Source organism: Egretta garzetta, unplaced genomic scaffold (assembly GCF_000687185.1).
Source record: "Egretta garzetta isolate BGI_Z169 unplaced genomic scaffold, ASM68718v1 scaffold81, whole genome shotgun sequence".
Lineage (NCBI taxonomy): Eukaryota > Metazoa > Chordata > Aves > Pelecaniformes > Ardeidae > Egretta > Egretta garzetta.
In genome coordinates this window covers 699911-721307 of record NW_009258671.1, presented here as the reverse complement: position 1 = coordinate 721307, position 21397 = coordinate 699911, and the positions used below count along the sequence as shown (strand labels likewise).

Below are 21397 nucleotides of genomic sequence, written 5' to 3'. Positions count from 1 at the left end.
TGCTCGGCTATAGAGCATGGGGTCTTGCTATTTATAGAGCATTCCTTCCAATCCAATCCCTATTTGGTATGGTAAAAGAGAAAAATAATTGACATGTGCTCCAGGCTCAAAGGCCACAGCTGGAATCCCTGTCGATGGTGGCTCTTGGGTTTAGGCTTCAAACCACACTAAAGCGCGGGAGGCGACGTGCTCCCAGTCCCCTCCCATGTTGCCAGGCAGAAGCAGTGTTAAGAGATGCCAGGGTGCAGGAGCAGTTCAGGCAATTACGTGCTGCTGCAACAACCATTCCTCTTCCTCTCCAAAGAGGAAACAGCAAGATAGCCTCCCAAGAGCATCTAGTGGGACCACAATGAAGCTTAAGGAATCCCTGTATTGTTATCTGCTTATTAAATTTCACATTTCTTTACTGAGATCTCATTTTTCTTCTTTAAAACTGTGTACCATGTATTACACTCAAGGGCTTTACAGTGTATGACCTATATTAACCTTATTTCATTTTGCAGATGGCATTACCAGAACTGGTTAAGTAGTTTGCCTAATGACACATGACGAGCCAAAGGTAGAAAGAAGAAATATATCAATACATCCCAATACCTCATCCTAACCTTACTATAATCACTGAGGAAAAATACACCTTTCCTCTCAGCTTATCCACTCGCAATGCTGTTTTCCTTTACAGACTATTCTGTGGGCTGTTTTTTGCCACACCCCTTCTGATTTTGAGCAAGACACAAAATACAAGAGATATTGGTGCAAATCTTCTCTCTACTCTAACACAGGCTCAGCTTGAGAGCACACACCAGCCCACCAGTGCTGGTGGCACAGCTCTGGCCCCAGATGCCCGAACCCACATCCTCCTGGGGCATGATACCCATGACAAAACAGAAGCAGGCAGCCGTGGCACATTTTATCCAGTGGAGAGAAGAGTGAACAGGGTCAAAGGAACAGCAGAAGTGGTACGTGAAGATAGAAGCGTGTCGGTTACCATTAGCTTTAAGATGCTGCTGTTCCATCAGCTACCAAAATACCTGAAGAGTAAGGGGGAAGGGAATAGAAGAACCATAAACAACTGAAAAAAGCATAGATAGTGTGCTAGTGGTGAGAGCAGGGCAGCCACAGGACCTGCATAAAATCTAGTGGAAGTGTTCGGCAGCATGCATGGAGGCACAGAGCAGCAGACCTGCTCCCTCTCGTTGCCTCCACCACCATCACCTCCACAGTTACACAGTGGCTACCTACGAAAAGGCAGTCATATCTCTCAGTACCTCGTTCCAATTCTTTGCTGCCAAGATAGTGATGGCTGAATTCTGCGGATTTCCCTTATGTCCCAAAGTCATCATTTAAATAAAAAAACTGCTAAAGGTTATAAAATAACACATTGTCTCTGTACAGGGATGGGGATGTGGCCAGTGGCTAAGAGGGGGAAGGTGACTTTCCCTGCTTTGGCAGAGTGCTGGGTGTTTGAGAAGGACCCATGACAGTCATTCTCATTGCTGTACCAGTAACACACAGGCTGCCACCAAAGCAGGTTGTTGCTCCTTTATGGAGCAACATAAAGGTTGGCCTCTTCTTTGAGATTAGATGCAGGCACTCAGGTTCTCATCGCTGAGCCACGTGCTCTTGCTAGGCTGGGTGAAAAAGCAAAATGCTGGACTTGTTTTGAAAATTTCACCCATTAAGCCTCCTTTACAAACACCGAATTGCATTGCATCATCTACTTGTTCACACTTAAACTAATCTAAACAATGACAAACTATTCTAAACTGTGATATAATTAAAACAGCACTGATCTAGGTCAGGCTTTTTCCCTCTTGGCATTCTTGGTTTTGGATCAATACATCTCAGTCTCTCAAAATGTTGTCCAGTACCTGACATATTACAGACTGAGGCTAAACCGCTCATATATCTACCAGTAATAGCACTGCAATTTGGAAGAAAATAATAAATATGCATGACTGCTTAAAATCACAGCACTAGATGGCATATTGCATACCATGTTTTAGCACCCACATTTAGCTTTGTGCTTTTTAATGTTGATAGCAACTTTGAAACAAATATGTTAGCATTAAAACTCAGGTATGCTTACGTATTGTCTATTAGCTTGTAACAAAATTACTCAAATTGAAGAAATAGCTGTTTAAAATCCATTTGGAAATACTCCACACTGAATAAAGCAAGTAGAAAATCAGTCTACTTATCAAGAAGGTGCTATGAATTTTAAAGATTTTTTTTTTAAAAAAAACCATACATAATACAGCCAAAATCATGACACTTCAATGTCATTTTGAGTGTTTTTCAACACCTCATGATAAAAGCAATTTAAGATTCTGTTCTGACTCTAACCCAGTGAAAGGCAGGATTGATTTTCGAGATTTGAAAGTCATGTCTTAATGCCACAGTCAGAATCTGTCCAGCATCCAGCCTCTTTGTCATGCAGAGGACAAACAGCCAGCATCAACCCCTCTTCCACACTGCTCCCCTCACATAAAAAAGCAGCTGGCACAGGTGGAGGCTTCAGGACTGGGGGGATTCCCAGTATCAAAGGCATTTCCCAAGAGCATTTTGTGGCCAATGTCAAGCTTTTGGATTTGCCTGAAAACAAAAAAAAAAATAAGGTGCCAGATCTCACCAGGCTCATCTCTGATGTGTTTGTTCCCTCCTGGCTTTTTACAACTCGGGCAGAATAGGCTACTTAGGGGCTTGTACAGAGGGCTGAATATTCCACTTCCAGTAATCACGCGATTACTAGGAAAATGTTTTCCTAACCACCTTCAGTTCAGTTTTTATGATACTTAAAAGTCTTCAATACAATCAACTTACAAACATGTAGATGCTATCATGGACCTCCTGGGTGCAGGTGTTGGGCATTCTCCTGATGCAACAAATATCCAAAGGATAACACCCTGGAAGGCCTTACCTATGCATAAGGCAGCATAGTATAATGGCAAGCTATGGTTGTTTTTAAAAGGTACCGAAGTTACTTGCAGCTCCTGCTTCCCAGAAGTTTTTTCCCCTCAGAGTGTTTCCTTCTTCTTTCCCCACCTCGATAACTTGACAGCTGGCAAAACTGCAAAAGCCCACGTGTATAGGCTGCAAGGTGGGTGAGAAATTCCAGGTACTGACAGATGTTTTCACCACTGTCAGTAGAGATGTTTTACAAGGTTTCTAGCTCTTCGGGTAGCCTGAATACCAAAAAGCCTGTCAGTGCCCTTCAATAAAAAAGCAACCAAAACCCCTGACTGTGCAGCCACACTCCAAGCAGGAGGCACCTCTCTGCTGGGGGTCAGGCAAAGGCACACTTCTGGGGTTTTTTAAGAAATCTTTTTTCCCTCCACTGTATTATTAACGATGCTTACATGGCAAAACTAACAATTTTATTTCAAAGGGATGCTTTATGAAGGCGCATTGCTGATAAATTCAGTCAGACTTTTCTGGCATAACAATCTACTGAGCACTACTTTAAAAAATGAAGGAAATCAAAAAGACCCTTAAGCACCGTCAGAAATAGGCAGTAACTCATAAAAAGGTATTTAATATGCTGGGGCATTGTTTCTCCGCCTCCATTTGTCAACAGCCTGCATGCTGATCTGGTCACGGACCGCAATCATGGTGAGCATCTCAAACCAAAAGTACCAACAATCTGATTAAACAACTGCCGGGGTTTTGGTTAAAAATAATTGAAATTGATATAGAAATGCACATTTCCTTAGTCCACTGGCAAAATGAAGATGATATTTCAATCTTTGAATCTACATTTTATATATAGGTTTTATATTTTTAAAAACCTACACTAAATATATACTATCATTTTGTACTTTGGCATTCCACTCTTTTTACTGAAATGCTATGAATGAAAGAAATTGAGTCTCGAACTCTCTTTGTGTTAGATGTACATATATCCTCGAAGGTATTTAGCGGCAAGTTATTAAATGTCACTGTTCATTGAGACAATACATTTTATGTCTGTCTTACAGAAAAAACAATCTATCTAAAGTTTGAAGCTTTGCATGGCAATATTTCAGAGCCTCACTTTGGTATCAATGGCTTCTTCGTCCACACTTACGTGTTCAGAAATAGAAGTGGTCAAGCGAAACATTACCTGTGTTCTACTGCATCGTCACTTGTCAAACTGCAGCGGTAGTGATCGTGCCACCATCAGACCAGGAAGCCCGACCGCCTGGCCGACACCTTTCCTTCTGTAATCCTAAGCTTCTGACACAAATAGCAAAAAGTTGCAGTGCTGTCTCTCCATCTGAGCTTAGTCCTAAGTATGCTCTGTTTAGGTCATACAGAGCCTAACAGTGAGCAAAGCTACCCAAGGCTGCACCCCAAAGACAGACAGATACTAACCCAATAAAAGTAAAGCCTTGCAAGATCCACACTTTTAACTATGACTTATAACGATATCTAAATCAGTATTAATATTTTCTGTACCGACTCTAACAATATCTAAATTGGTATTAATATTTTCTGTAGTGACTCCAATTATTCAGTGTCAGGAGTGGGATTGTGAGACATACTTCCATGTTTTATGTTTCATACATAATCTGAAAAAAACCTATGGAAGTTTAAACACGATCAGTGGGGTTTTTTGTTTTTAGTAGAAGTCACTTTTAATTAAGTAAATTTTGATCATGCCATGAGACCAAAAATCAGGAAGTTTAAAAATCTGTCACTTGGCTCTTCTCTCCCCCATCCCCATAGCGATGTGTACATTTCAATAAAGCAGCTGTTTTTCACAGATACTGAATCACAGCTGAAGTTACAAGGAATTATGTGTTCAGCATTTCTCTGCATCAAATCACATACAAAGGTATCTAATAAGTATTTACATTGGAAAACGCTGGACTGAAGTGGAGTACAGCAGTGTTGCACATCCCTTATCTATCAACTAAGCACAGCGTTCACTTTGCTAGATATCTTCTGCTGAATGCTTTAAGGCCCCCAGACATTAGCCCAAAGCAAACCCACATTGTCTCCATTTAATTACCTATCTTTTCAAACTTATTGTGATCAAAATGACTGAGTTAAACAAAATGGTTACTAATAACAGGAGACTGTTGTTAACCAGCAAGCTAAGGCAGGCATATGTGCGTAGAGTTCAGAAGAAAAAGATGCTGCTGCATGCTGTTTGCTTCTCCAATGTGAATTTATAAAGGAGAGTCAAAGTGCAATATCAAGTGAATTAGCAAGAATTAGAGGGATTAAAATCCCAGGAACCAATGAAGTCAAAGAGAAATGGAAAATGGATTCAGCCCTAAAAAGATGAAATTATTTAACAACTTATTAAAACAGTTCATCATTGTAATTAAAATCCAAGTGCCTAGAAAAAAGTGGCACAAGAAAGGTAATTATTTATGAGGAGACTTTAAAAAGCCATTTATTGTGAATTTGGAAGAGAATCAGCCTGAAAGACTTGGTAGTAAAAAGAAATTGTTTGTTTATTCATAAAACTTATTTTGGTCTAGCATACCACTAAGAATCCCTAACATCTGTTCAATAGCAGCTGTAAGTAACATTAGGTACACTCAGCCAATTTATATCTTTCCTTTTTATTAAAAAATAAACAGGTCTTTTTAAATTATTCACTAGTAAATTAACATAAAAATCAGTGCTGTAGCAACTCACATTTTGCGGAAAGGCGTCTGCAAGCTTTGTATGATCATGATGATCGAAACCTATCTACGTTTCACTGACTACTTTACCCTTTATGTGATGTCCCATCTAATTTAGCAAATGAAAACGTAGAAAACCTCCAAGCCATACCAGAGTCACGGCCATGAATAATACAGGATGCATCACTGATATCTCAAATGCCGTATTGGTCGCCTCCTTCCAACTAGAACGGATTCTGTTCTCACCTTCCCTTTGCCTTCCGCCATTTAAAAACTCCACTCAAGTAATTTCAGATCCTCTCCTGCTTCTGTATTTCATGAACCAGGCATTAGACAACAACCTCAACGGCGGAACCCTTCTCTGAATTATTTAAGTAAGAAAATACAGCAGTGTTACTAACTAATAATTGTATGTTCTCATCTGCAGCACGTTCATACACAGACTGTCGAGTGCTCTGCATGTTCCTGTGTTTCACTCCAAAACTGTGTTCTTAAGGCAGTAAAAAAGCCACGGGTACCCTTCAAACCTAAAGGCTTCTCTTTACCCCTCACTAACACTTCTTTTTTTTTATTTAATCTCTTGAACATTCCAGCAGAAAAATATATTACTTTCTTCCTAGGTTCCTGCCTTCAGTTCTCACCTCCTAAACAGAAGCAAGTCCCTGCAAATGAACTCGTCAAGAAGTCGTTTGAAAGCATGGAGTAGCTCTGTTTATTTTACTAGGATTTTTTTGTTTGTTTGTTTTACTTCTAAGCAACAAACCAGCATTTCTGCAGTACACTCTGGAGACAGTTAGTTTAAAGCTAAGTGAGCTGTAATTCTAACCCAGGCGCTGGAAATCGCTGGAAGTGGCATCAGGGTCCATCCAGCTGAAGTTCCCTGAGGAGCCTGCCTCAAAGCTGCAACCGTGCTGAAATTGGCAACCAAGTAAACTGCTGTGAAGCTAAATTCGCTTACTTCCAGAGTAGCTGCAAACACAGTACCTGATTACAACATAAATGTAACCAGTCAGCTATCAACAGCATGTATACGGTGTCCTGTTATCAGAGCACCACCTGAAAACGCTACCCCGCCTCTTACCGGGGACTAGAAGCCATGAGAAACATGCCCCCCCCTTCCATCGCACCCCACCAAGCTGCTTTCTCAGCCTGGGGGTCGGGTTCATTTCAAAGCTCCACGGCAGGGTTAGGTTAATGGTTGGGCCTGATGATCTTAAAGGTCTTTTCCAACCTAAACAATTGTATGATTCATGCGTAAGGCGCTGTGTTTCCTTTGAGCACTATACATGTCCATTTTCCAGGACCAGTGGGAAGGAGGCTTTTGAAGATATATGATTCATAATTTTGTATTGCATAATTTAAGTTTAATGTACTGCACAGAATATGGAACATTCTCATCCATTTCCTTTTTGGTCCATTAGAGATGAATTTACAAATCTCCTTGATAAACTACAAGACTTCACCTCTGCGATGTTTGGGATAGGCTGGTAAGCTGGGCATTGGCAGCATAACTGCAAAGGTAAAGGAAGGAAGGAAGGAAGACTTTTTGCTTAAGAAAAAGTCCTGGCATCATCAAGGAGGAATCTTTTCTACATCTTAGATTTAGTGAGAACTCAACTTGAGAAATGAGCTGCGGTTGTACACTGCAGCGAAATCACTTTATAGCACAAATGATAGAGGGGAAGAAACATCAAAGGTGCAAATGACAGTGAGATGTCAGATCCCTGTTGGCTTGCCACGGACTATGGACTTTGCTGTCACTTTTGTCTTTGAAAAAATTCTCTCGAAAGCAGGGCTATTACAGGCAGCTCTGGGAAAGCTATTGTCTCTGGTAACTGTAAAGTAAGCATAGGCAGAAAGTAGAAATCGTCTTATCCGAGAGATGCTGAAATTAAAAACTACCATTTCAGAAAAGGAATTAAAAAAATATAAATCAGGAACATTTCCCAGGGGATGAAATTCCAAAGCACAGTATCAAAGAAGGGACTATCACCTCACCTGGAGTACTGCATCCAGCTCTGGAGCCCTCAGCACAAGAAGGACATGGAAGTGTTGGAGCGGGTCCAGAGGAGGGCTACTAAAATGATCCGAGGGCTGGAGCACCTCTCCTATGAGGACAGGCTGAGAGAGTTGGGCTTGTTCAGTCTAGAGAAAAGAAGGCTGCGGGGAGACCTGATTGCGGCCTTTCAGTACCTAAAGGGGGCCTACAGGAAAGATGGGGACAATCTTTTTAGTAGGGCCAGCTGTGACAGGACAAGGGGTAATGGTTTTAAACTGAAGCAGGGTAGGTTTAGTCTGGATATAAGGAAGAAATTATTTAGAGTGAGGGTGGTGAAGCATTGGAACGGGTTGCCCAGAGAGGCAGTGGAGGCCCCATCCCTGGAAACATTCCAGGCCAGGCTGGACGGGGCTCTGAGCAACCTGAGGGAGTTAGCGGAGTCCCTGCTCACTGCAGGGGGGTTGGACTAGATGGCCTCTAGGGGTCCCTCCCAACCCAAAACCTTCTATGATTCTATGATCTCATGTTCTTTTCAACATCTTCCCAACTCAGTTTGCACTTTGGCAACACGAATCAAAGGAGTGCAGAAAGCCTGGGAGACAGGCTCCAAGTAATCCAGGTACCTACCAAGGAAGTCCAAATTCCTTGTGCAACTCACCAAAAATACTACAAGCAACCATGGAGATAAGCTGGAAGAAGCCATGGAGCTCTCTTTCCAAACACCACAGAAATGAGCACATTCCTGAAGAATATTGCTGTTTTCCTTTGAGAAAAGACTGACAAAGTCTTTTAAGAAGACCTTTTAAATTCCAGTTAAAAACTTATATTTACAAGGAAGGGAAAATGTTAAGCACAAGCATACATGTTTGCATTTGAACAGGCAGTCCTGTTTAGCTCAGTGAGGAATGTAGCATCATGCAACCTGACAGTCAGCTTGGGTACTCAGCCTGTTTCTCTGCACTCCATGATGTAACACTGAAATACAGCATCAGCGCCATTAGGACATGATCCATTAAAAGTTAGTGGGTGTCTTTATATTGATCTCCGTGTGTTTTAACATCCAGTTTATAAGTAAGGAAACTATCAATAACCTCCTTATGGCAAACGTCTTGTTTCATACAACTAATTTTTGTCCCACTTTTATGTCTCAAGATGTATTCCACTCATGTTTGTGTTTGTCTCTTGTTATACTTGGTTTTCCACTGTATTTCTGTTCCTTACGATTAAACGGGTTTATTCAAATGAGTGTCCATAGTGTTTTAGAATAACTTATTCATGTTCAAGATCACATATTCCTAGTGTATTTTTCCATTCAATATATTCTCTTTAGAAGTTTAATTTCACATTTCTGCTGCCATGACCATATACCTTCAAATTAGATAGGCATGATCAGTAGGCCTTGCCACCTTAAAAAGCAACAAAAAAATCCCAGGACCTACAACCCTAAGATCATGCTTAGTTTATTTCCACATCTATATTTAGTTTCTGTTAAGGGATTGGATTTTCTGACTAGTGTTCCTACTTGCAATCTCTTAAAAGATACTTTAATATTTCATAAGCCAATTTTGTATAATTGATAGACACGGTAAATTAAATATTTATTTCTATTTTTCACTGGTTTAGTCAAATTTAACACCTGCTGCTAACACAATAAAAAAAAAAACCTGAAATAACAGAGAAATAAATAGCACCCTGTACATCTATTGATTTTACATAATATTTCCATGTTTTAAAATTGCATTCTCTCAAACCATTACCTTCAATACTGGCGCTTCACAGATGCAACGGTTTTTGCTATGAAGCCATGTTATTTTGATGGCATGTTTGACTAGAACTATTCACTGTGCAACGATTTCTGAGTCTGAGGTGATATGAAACTTCAGAAGTTTTAACTGAAATCCTAACAAATTATTTAACATAGAAACAAGGTTTCATTCATGGGGAAAATTAACACAACAGGGGTGCTTTCTCACCTCTCTGCATCAGTTGTTATAAATTGAAAGTATACCATTTAGGTATTCCTTAATTAACATGCTTTGCAAAGATCTTGAATATCAGCAAAAGAAAAATGCTCTTCAGGCATTTAGGACAGTTTGTTAATAGAAGGTTGAGCCCTCTCAACAGTGTATTATACCCTTAGTACCTGTCTGCTCTCTGTAACCTACTATTTCACAATCAGTTTCAAAGGTTGAAGCATCAAGAATAGCCACTTTCTTATGGGGCAAGAAACAGAAATCTGCAGATCAGGGTTCAAACCCTTCTCTGAGATCCAGTGACAAGTCCTGGGATTTCTGGGGAGTTATCACACTCCAGCTACTCTGTGATTTCTTGTACTCCTCTTATTCCACTTTGCTCAGGGCAGGGAGAACACCAAAGCACAGCAAAACAGGTGTACGGCTGACACAGCAAATCTCTTTCATTTAAAAGAACATTTTGGGTGGAGTGCTATGAAAACGGCTGAAGGGAGGTGACCTCCTTGCTGTTAGGGGCAGTGCCAGTCAATCACGCAGTGCACGATACCATCACCCTAGAATACCATGGCAAGCTGTGCCAGCTCCCACCTTCACTGCCAGCTGCCAGGGTTGGCTGTGCTAGTCAATCAGAGTCAACAGCTCCCACCAGAAAATTCCAAGCCTTTCTCTTGCTCAAGTTCCCAATTTCAGTTGTGACCAAGGGTACTCCCCTTGCAGATAAGGAAAATTTCTGCCTTCTAGTGAGAGGAACGTATTTCTGATTACATCACAATTTACTAGGCCTCACAGAGGTCCTGCAAAAATGTACAATGTCAATTTTACATATGGAAAAACAGAGCAGCTAACAGAGTTGTCAAAGGTGATGACAAGTTAGGAGTCACCCTGCTGTCCTGAACAATCCCTATCTGTCTTCTGGTATTCTTCTGGTGAGAGGTGCTTGGAAATAGCACTGTTGCTATTTGCAAATGGGTCTGGTGGAGGGGGAAAGTCAAGCTGTGTTGTGGATAATTCAAAATCAAATAAACAGGTACAGAGCTGACAGATGTCATCCGTTTTACACTGGTATTTCTTCTCTGATTTCAGTAGAGGCTGTATATTGCTATTTTCTGATTACAGTAGAAAACACCATTAATAGAATAGACCTTTCACAAAATTAGCAAACTGAGTTGCCAGGCACCCTGGTATGACAAATATGAACGGCCTCAGATAACTATCTCCCCTCAGATATGGCTGTATAGGCTAGTGCACAGTTCAGTAAGCATAACAAAATGTGGCATCGCATGCACGTCTGGGTTTCTAGCTTAACACACTGTACCCAAATGAGGTTTTACTGTATACACTCACTCTAACTCTGTTCTCCCTTCACAGACTCTGCACCTCTTTTTTCCCCCCCAACATCTCTTTTTCTCTTACTTATTACTTCTGTCCTCTACTTACCCATATAGGGTTCTGTTGCCCTTTTGACTTTACTGAAAAGACTTTCATTAGAGCCTGCCCTAGTGTTTCTCAACCACTTTCCATTCCTTCACTTCTGATTTCCTATACATACATTATTGAGTTCCAGACAGATTGTTAGGGCTCATTTTGCATTCCTTCAAGGTCTGCTTTACTCAAGCCCAACATTTTTTTTTGTGTTACTACTCTTTGTAGGGACTCTCATCGGTAATTTAAACCTGAGGACATTGTGATTGCATTGTTAGAACTTTTCAACTCCAAGCTTATCTATCACGCCTGCACTATTTCTAGTGATTAGCTGCAGTATCACTGTTAAGCTTGTAGGCAATTACATCATTTAAGGGAGCAGCCTTGTACTGCCTTACTGAACGTGCAGCTATCTGCACTTTTATACTACCAGGTTTTTTACTCCCTCCTCCCACACACACTCTGCACCAGAACAAATGAAGTCACTTGTTCCCATACAGACCTCTTTTAGACCAATTATATTTAAAGATTTTTGATATTACCAAGAACATCTTTTGATCTACATCCTAATCCAAGAAGTTTTTTAGTCCACAATATCATTCAAAATTTTGAGACAGACCACGCCACTGACCTGCTCTGTATCTTGGTTTTCCACAGCGTGTTCTGTGCTCATTCCTTGCACTAAACTTTCAGAGCTCTGAACATGCAGAACAACCACGGACTATGCAGAACGCAAGACATCTGCTGCAGCAAACAGACAGGAAAGTTATCATCTACTAATATAATTCCACAGTGTTAATTACTGTCCTGATGAGCCTCTTACAGCAGCCAACTGCAACCACTTCTACATATTCAAGGCAGTAACCAAGGGTATGTTCCTAAAATGACATACAACACTGCATCTGCTTGATGCAAAGTACTGAAGTAGTACCAACTCTGCAAGTTCAAGTTTATCTAAAAATTCCAAAGGAATGGGCAGATCCTTGCACAAATGAGGTATTGTCTGCTTGCATGCAGACAGAAGAGAGCTGACATAAACATCATTTTATGCGCTCTCAGTAAACTGACAGAAATTTAGAAATGTGCTCATGCCTATGCTAGATCTAATCTGTATGGCCAGAAGATCACAGCCAAAGAAAATTGGGATTATTCTCTACCCTTTGACAATAGAGGTGGGAGAACTCTCTCTGCACTGTGCTTTGTTCTCTGAAGACAAGAAGACACAACAATACGCTGCATTTCAACATCTACCTTCCCCATCCAGTGAGCGCAGCTCAGCCAAGCTGGAGCAGCAAGCAATCTCCATTACACATGGGACTCGCTCTGACACCTGCTTGGAGGGAGAGGAAACTGCCACCAGACCGTGACCGAGAAAGCCTTGGTCACCAGTCAGGTGGTAGGTCCTCTTCCTACATGTTCAGAGAGTAAGGACTTACTAGTTTGTCCCCAGCCCTAAACTGGACCTCCAGACCAGAGCTTAACATCATCATTCACCCTGGAAAGCACTTGGAGCCAGTTCACATCTGTAGGAAGAAGCTGACAGTTTTGACCCGGTCTGCTTTTAGAAGATGACAGCCAGGCATTGCCCCTGATTTCTAATGGACCTTTTACAGGGTAAAGCATACCCTTTACAGATAACACTGTAAACTCGATACAGTTGGTTTTATTTCAGATGCATAAAACAAGACACAAATTGAAATCTTGTTTTATATGTTACCAAGCCTCCTCCCTTGGTTTGCCTTTCATCTGGAAATGCTCTGGGCACTAATAACTGACTGACTTAGTATCAAATTATAGCTTAAGTTGTAGACATATAATTGAATCAGACTTTTCTTCAAACATAATACAACTCACATGCTATTGAGAGGACCCTCAACTTTTGGTCTGAGCATGGGATTTAAAGCCAGGAACTCACAACTGATCTCAGCTTGTCTTTTGACTTGTGTGGTATGACGTGTGTCTTGCACTTTACAGGGTGATTATGAGATTTATTCTGCTAATGTCTGCATGTGCTTTAAGAACGTAAAGTGGTGTCTAAGTGCCAAGCATTATTACTTATTCAGTAGACTTGTTTCCTATGTTAGTAGGATTTGCACAAAGCACTCCTAGCTTTTCAGTCAAATTTTGCTAGTTTGGTTTCCTTTCTTCCCTTTCATTTTTCATGAAACATTTGCTTGGTAGATGTTTTGGATCACAGCGGTCCACATCCAGCAGTAGGAAATTCATCCCTTGCACTTAAGACAGCTGCTAGAGTGTTTACAGCCACACCACCTAACCCTGCTCAAAACAAACCTTTGCAAGACAGTGCTCAAAACAACAGCTATTGGTACCTTAGAATTTGTCTCACCCATTATTCATACTAAAAATGGATCTGCACCAATATTAATGACAGTATAAAAGTCTTATTCAGAGCTGGGGTAAAAGCTTTGTGTAGCATGGCATTATCCTGTGATGTTCCAAACCACATTTCTTGGACTCTCTCTTCCCATAATCATTAAACTGTTACATCTTTTCTTAATTCAGGACCAGGCTTTTGCAGAGTGACATGTTCCAGTCTTCAGGATTTTTGAGGAAACCTCTTCATGCAGTATCCCCATGTCCTGAGTTTTCTTTGAGGGAACCTTGTGGCACTGCTCTCTGCTTTTAGAGACTGAATACTACAGCCCTCACCCAGTCTCTCTCTGAATCTAGGGCAAGGCCAGCCTACTCATGCCTTTAAGTTTTGGTAAGGTTTGCTGTGAAAACGGTAAGTGAATATTAACTGGAACCACTCCTGCAAGGCAGGATGATGCCTGGGACAACTGATATTGGGCTCTCCTGAAAACTGCAAGACATAACTTTTCTCACTGTCTGGCTATATTATTTCTCTTCACTTTGAACTGAAGAGTATATCAAAGCATCTAAACAAACTTCTGCTTCACATTTCATGTATTTTAACTTTGTTTTTCTAACCTATCACCATGAGAAACCTTATTGCCTCAGCCATCTTCTGCTACTTTTTGCAGGGTTTTTGTGCTAGAGACTTGACATGTTTGTTTTAGCACTCATTCCCTTTCTAAATTCAATTTTTATATGAGTCAGTATCTCAACTTACAAATTATTTGATTAACTGCTTAATGACCTATGAAAAAATTGTTTTAAACCATACATTTAGTAGAGCTACAGAAGAATATACATCACATCTTCTTGGTCTTTCCACAGGTACTCATTTAGAGAGAGAGAGAGAGAGAGATAATGAAAACAAATATCTTTCATATATCACTGCTGTGAAACAAATGAAAGCAAATACAGCTTCCTAACGAGTGATGTAAAAGGAGCTGTATTGTCAAGACCAGCTTTCACAGTTGAAATGACACAGATGAAAGTTCCACTTTTAAAGTACATTTACTTAATCACTTCCTCCCCCCAGTCTGCATATCTTAATCAATGTGAATTCTGATACAGAACAATAAAGTTTTTGTAATTAGGTAATTTGGCTAAAACATGATTTTCCAAAATAAAAACCTTATATATGACTGAAATATGCAATTATGTCAGCCACACCTTTACTGAACCATTCATTTCCATGGCAAATTCATCATCTTTCCCTTCCTTGTCTGGCTTCCTTGGCAGTTTCTGATGCTTGTGTCAAAAAATAAAGGTTTAAAAAATGGCCAACCTCTCATAAGACAACTGTGTATAAGACGTGCTTTTTTTCAAAGACACCATGATGAAGAAACATAGAATAGTTCCCTCTGGTATGGGGTAGTCAGGCACTCCCATTTGTCTTCCTTAGGACTGTTTATTCCAAGAGGCTATGAAGACACAGATAAGAGTGTTTCCTGTAGAAATGCAGGTGACTTACACAAGTATACACCAGCCAGTGAAAAACACTAATTAGTTTGCTCTATACATTGTCTGGAAGCTGTCTGGTAGAGTCAAAGATGCACTTGGTTTCCCCTGAGAAGCTCATGTACTCAAACCATCATCAAGACTTTCAATATGCTCAAGAAATGGCAGTGGGTGTTATAAACCAATGACCAAAAGTTCCCTGATGCGATGCCGAAATTTTCTCTCGGTCAGCTTTCCGAAAACAGTGTGCTCCTTAGGTGGTGACACAGAGCCACTAATGTGCAGTCCTACCTGCCATTATGTTCTTCTTAGCACTGCTAGGATTATTCTTGCCAGGTGAGTCACTGTCCTTAGAGGGCTGTCAGCCTTTCACTCAGAAACAGGTTCTTAAATATTCCAGAAGAATTTTTAGTGTGTCAGTCAAGTCTGTAAAGGTGCAGTTAGAAGAATTTAAGAGAACTGGGTGCCTGCTCCCATTCTGATGTCTTTCTCTGTATGTACTGTGCTAAAGAAGGAAGAAAAAGTAGTCATGGTACTTTGGAGACAGACACAGGAGAAGCCAAGAGCCACTGCTTCAGATAAAGGTAAATTATTATCACATCTCACTATGAAGCGACGCTTTTTCTCCAAATTCTTGCAGGTGCAAGCATTAACATTTTGTACACAAGCATGTTGTACAAAGCACTGTTTCTACAACTGGCCTCCACTTCCAGTGCACTGCTGGGACCCTGAGACCTGCACGTCTCGCTGGGCTCAGCCTCACTCACTGGTGTGTAGTGAATGGCTTCTGCTGAGTCCTGCAAGGGCCGTGAGGCAGTTACAGATGTTTGCCTACAGACGCAGCCTATGCAATCTGCTTTGAATACGAAGGTGAATAGGCACACCACCCCAGCCTGAGCATGGCCCTTAACGTTCTTTTAAAACCCCAGCCAATGCAGAGGTGCCCATTTTTTGACCTTTTACCATCCCTTTTCAAGTCTGTGCAGCTGGCCTCATGTCCAGTGGCTGAACCCCCACCTGCTAGCTGAATCAGACTAAGTCTAACGTGCTGCAGGTTCCCAGCGTACACCAATAATTCCTCAAGCCAACACAAGGAAGACTGTATAGAAATTTTGGAAAGTTATTTGAGAGACGAGACATCTGGGTTGTATTCCCTGCTCAGTTAATTGCTGCGTGCAAAGCAGAGCAACTTTATCAGAAGGGACTGAGATCCTTAATGGCAAATACACTGTAAAATTGACCCTTGTGGAGGAGAACCACCTCAGTCAGAGAGAACAAATCCCAGAAATCCCAGGCAAGCTTTCTAACCACAGAGCTAGTGATAAATCAGCACTGTGTTACTCTCTCAGCCTTCTGAGTCTCATAAATGAGACACGTTGGAAATACACATATTTTATATATACGTTACAACACATCTAGTGGCTCTGCGCTTTGGAACCGAGGTGAATGTGTGCATGCTCAGCAATGGCAATGTAAACATCTTTGGGATTTTGTGCTCCCTAGTGATAGGCTTACATCATGCACTGTGAAGTGAAAGCAGTTTAAGGACTGTATGCCATGTCCTCAGTTGCACTTGATACAGTTGCATGCAAGGCAAGGCTGTTAACCAGACTGATGAGGTGGTGACTGTTTAAAAAAAACCCCACATTGCCAACCAATTAAAGAAAAAAAAAAAAACCCAACACAACAAACCAGTTACCTTTTTTCTGGAGTAATTTTCAACTGCATTACTTTGAAAGCTCAATTTACAATGCAGCATGATGAGCACTTTAACAGCACAGCTGAAGGAGCAGCAAATTTTGGTGTAAAGGACTTTTATATATACGTTACAACACATCTAGTGGCTCTGCGCTTTGGAACCGAGGTGAATGTGTGCATGCTCAGCAATGGCAATGTAAACATCTTTGGGATTTTGTGCTCCCTAGTGATAGGCTTACATCATGCACTGTGAAGTGAAAGCAGTTTAAGGACTGTATGCCATGTCCTCAGTTGCACTTGATACAGTTGCATGCAAGGCAAGGCTGTTAACCAGACTGATGAGGTGGTGACTGTTTAAAAAAAACCCCACATTGCCAACCAATTAAAGAAAAAAAAAAAACCCAACACAACAAACCAGTTACCTTTTTTCTGGAGTAATTTTCAACTGCATTACTTTGAAAGCTCAATTTACAATGCAGCATGATGAGCACTTTAACAGCACAGCTGAAGGAGCAGCAAATTTTGGTGTAAAGGACAGGAGCCAACAGCAGCAAAGACTTCTAAAGCCAGTTTTGCAGATGAATCTACTACATTGTGTAACTTGTTTCCCCATATAAAACTGGAGTCAAGTTTATCAGAGATGTTGCTTTTTTATCTTCAGATAAAAGTTGACAGGGCCTGCCATATCCATAAGATCATCTGGATTTTTATTTTCTTTCCTTTAAATCATGGTAGCAGTTGAAAAAATAACTAGAACTCAAACACACCGTGCCAAATTACTTTCTCCCCAAAATGGTACAAATATGCAGATCAAACAAAATCCAACTGGAATTTGAGGTTCTCAGCAGTTCTGACAAGTCAAGAGTCTGAAAACCTGGCCCTCAATACATGTATGTAGGGCACCAATAAATTCTTTGCACCTACCCACAAAGAAAACGCAAGAGACTGAAATAAGGAAATTACTGCACATATTCAGATGGATAAGTACCTTGTAAAATGAATAACTATGCAAGGAAAATCATTAACAATAGAGCCATCTGCTGTATTTCAAAAAAACTACACCAGCAAAAAATCTGAAAATGTTAAAATGCTTTGCAACCTGAATTTTTCACTACTCCATGTTACAAAAAGTGATCATAATGATTAGCACATCAGTTTAAATTACAGGAAATGTGTATTTCTTACACCTCTTCTAATTAAAAGCAATGTTTACTGGCATAGTGCTTATCCTCTGTGTCTAATAGTACTAACTGACATTCTAACTCAGCGTGTGAAAAGCCTGAAATGCTTCCCATTCCATTTGCAATAGATAAGCATAGTGTTGTATAAGGATACGAGGTCAGCAGCGAGTTGAATTTTTATTTACATACTGACAAGACACTTGGATGACTTTTTCTTCCTCTAAAGTAAGAAGAAATTCCAGGTCTGAAGAGCTTACAGTAGAGGAAAAAAAAAAAAACACCACAAAAATGAGGGAAAGTGTAGAAGACAGACTAACCCAAGTGGTCCTTAGTATTTCTTTACACTTCTCTCTATCAATATACCTAAAGAGCCCTCTTTCAAGTACGGTGGAAGAAGCAAGTGTCTAGAACAGAGTTCAAAGAACTTTGCCTTATAAGCCAATTCCTGGTTATGCATCTTAAAGATGGCATTAAAACACAGCCCTAAAATCCTGGTTAAATTAGGGAAAATTATACCAGCACAGGCTCAAAGCTGCAGAGAGAATATACTGCTGTAAACCTGGGCTCAAATGGGTGCTTCACTACATTCAGTCTGCAATGGCTGTAGCTATGCATAAAAATAATACCTACAAACTACACACAGCCTCTAAAAACTCTATCCTGCTCATGGGAATGTGTTTCTTAGCTGGAAGGTTCAGGATAAAAGACAGAGAGACTCCTAAACATCAGGTCAGACATAACTGAGTTTTCAAAGACGGGGAAGAACAAACACCTTTTGCAGTGCCAATTAATTGCTGGTAGTGAGTGCTACTGCTTTTGAGAGTGCCAGTTAAAACCAGTTATAAACTAGCCCATCCCAGCACCTGCTGGAGCGTGTGGTATTCTTCCCCTCACTGCATGTCCAGCATAGCTGGTTTCCCAAACTGCACTCTCACAGAGGTGCTAAGAAGTGATCGCAAACCAGAAATGAGAGCTGTCAGCATGAACCTTCACAGGAAAGTTCCCCCTGCATTTAAAATAAGCTTACGAGCCATCTACCTACACCATACCTGTAGCTCACCACAGTTGGCTGGATAATAAGCCTATCTGCCCCAAATATATGTATCCTTATTAAATACACCAAGGAACAGACGTCTGACAACAAATATTTGTTCCTACAAGTTTTGTCGTATAGCAGTTTTAAGTGTTATTTAACATTTGACGCAGTTTTTGTAGGTTATACTTCGTTATTACACCTGCAACTTCAGTAATTGCTGCATAATAGTTTTTGCCCACTATCAGCAAAAGTAAACTTTCACTAGTAGAATTTTTGAAGCTTCATAAATAATATAGCAAAGACATTCTTAGCTTAAAAAGACGACCACATATATTTACCTGCCATCATAGCTATCATACTGGCTTTGTAGACATTAGCAAGGGATCCCAGTTCACCTGTGGCCAAGATTGTTTTCATATGAGCTTCTCCACAGGCCTCACGGCACTGACGGATCTCCTCGTAGAGACCTGTGGATAAAAGCATGTGAAAATGATCAAAGTTGCCTGAGAGACATTTTCAAGTACGGCTGTAATTTTCACTTCTGGATTAATTTCCAATCTTATAATTAGTCATAGCACTCAAGAACTTAAGTTTTGTAAGTTCAATAAATTACATGACTGGAGGTAATTAATAATGCCACACAGTTTCAGACTTAACTTAATAGCTATTAATGTCGGTTCTCTCAAAACTAAGAATGTGCACAGTATGCCAAACACTCGTGAATACATCAGGAGTAAAAAATGCTATGATAGTCAAGATTGATTTTTACACAGCTTTCTCAGCAGTAAGTATGGTAACACACTGAATCAGTACTCAGGGACAGTTACGTTTTCCTGTCCCCATCACATCATCACCTCCTCTGCCCCCTTCAGCCACATCTGCCAAAGGGCTCAGCCTAAAAGACACCAAAGGTGTGACCAAGTTGTCTAACTACAAATATTAGCGCCACCTGAGATGCCATGACATATACCCCTTGGCTTCCAGCTGTCACTCCTGGAGGCTCCACATCTCCCTTTGGTCTCCTACTGTTCTCCCTAGTACCATGGGACCATCTTGGGAAGTCTGATTATGGAGCTAGATGCCTGTGTTTAGGCATCTGAATCCCACTTTAAGCTTCTTGAAAATAAGAATTTCCTGAAAAAAATCAATGCGGTCTGCTAACATCCCTGCTGAGGAGAGGCCAAGGCTTGGGATCACACCCCAAGGACCAGCAAATCCGCACAGATCTGCATTAACAAACCACCTCAAGTAGTTGTATTGCCCACGAGGTTAACGAGGACTTGGACCATCCTGTGCTGACCTCAGGTGGCCCCGGCATGGGTGAAGGAAGCACCGTGGCAGGAGGACTGGCAGGACAACATCTGCCTAGCTACAGCCCCAAGGGCAGAGCTGGACCTTCGCTTCTGATGCCCATGCTCGCCGAGGAAGCTGGCCGGAGTTCATGACAGAGGTTTGTCATGAGCCACTGTTACACACACACGCACTGCCGCAGGCAGCAGGACTGACTTATATAAAGTCTTTTAGATCAGAGATAAAGCAGACCATTATCTCTGTATCTTCATGCCACTTGGAAAACAAAAAGCAAGCCCTGCCTTGGAGTTGCCCCTTCTTCCCCACAGAGAGCTCCATCACCTTTGGAGGGCCTCTTGCTATCACTCTGTCTTCCCACCTTCAGCTCTTGCCTCCAAGCAGCCAGGGCATCCCTGAGACAAGCCAGCACACATCCCACCTGCTCGCCGCTTCTTGGTGAACTGCTGCTCAACCAGCCGGCCACCAGCTGCACCCAGGGACAGGGAGGACAGGCCAGCATTTGGCTGCTCACGGGCATTGCCCAGAGCAGACCATCCCCTTGCAAACTCCTGCTTTTGGATCTACAATGTGTCATGCTTAACTTCCTAACAGTTTTATATTTTCACAGACTCAGTAAGGACTGGTATAAATTTGGACATAATGGACTGTGTTTTTTTAAAAAAGGCTAGAACTTGCAGACTTGGTCAGGTAATGCAACACAGGGGGCAAAGGGAAACCCTCCCACCATTTTTTTTTGTAAGATTCGGCAGTGCTCCCACAAAATTTTAAACAGAGGAAGATTAAAACAGGTAGAAGTTATCAAAACATACCTGTTAGAAGCTGGCCACCTGGGGATGATTAAGATTCATCCAGCGTTAATGGTGGGGAGAAAAGCAGCTCTTACAGTGTACAGTCACCATTTCTGGGATTTGAATTTTAAAAAAGTCCTTTTCACAAATTGTATTAAATCTTCAAACATATAATTGAAAAGTTTGTTTATGGAAGGCTAAAATACAGCTTTTAACAAATCTTTCTTGCTAAAAAATGTCCAGGATACGGCTATGGAGACTAAATTTTTTCAGCAATACTAGTTTTCTTTTCTCCTCAGTCCTCTAGCAAGACCTGGAAATATAGAGTAGGGTTTACCAGCTGCCGTACGGCTGGACCTCCCCTCCACCCACGATGCTGCTGTACACCATTGATGCCATCGGCACACCAGGCAGCCAGGGCTGGGATCACTGGGGTTGTCTCTGAGACGTACCACACGCTTTAGTAGACAACTGGCTAATACACTTAGCAAGTCCCTTTAAAGACACCAGGCTTCACCTTGTTTCTTACTATGTACCAAAGGT

At 41.2% G+C, this 21397-nt stretch overlaps 1 protein-coding gene across 1 annotated transcript in view; it reads right to left on the bottom strand.

Annotated features, from left to right (window-relative positions):
• Nucleotides 1-21397, bottom strand: part of DERA (deoxyribose-phosphate aldolase) — a 54179-nt gene that overhangs the window by 11534 nt on the left and 21248 nt on the right. Inside the window, exon 7 of the mRNA XM_035888502.1 lies at nt 19094-19222. Coding sequence (XP_035744395.1) covers nt 19094-19222 — 129 coding nt within the window. The remainder of the gene's footprint in view (nt 1-19093; nt 19223-21397) is intronic.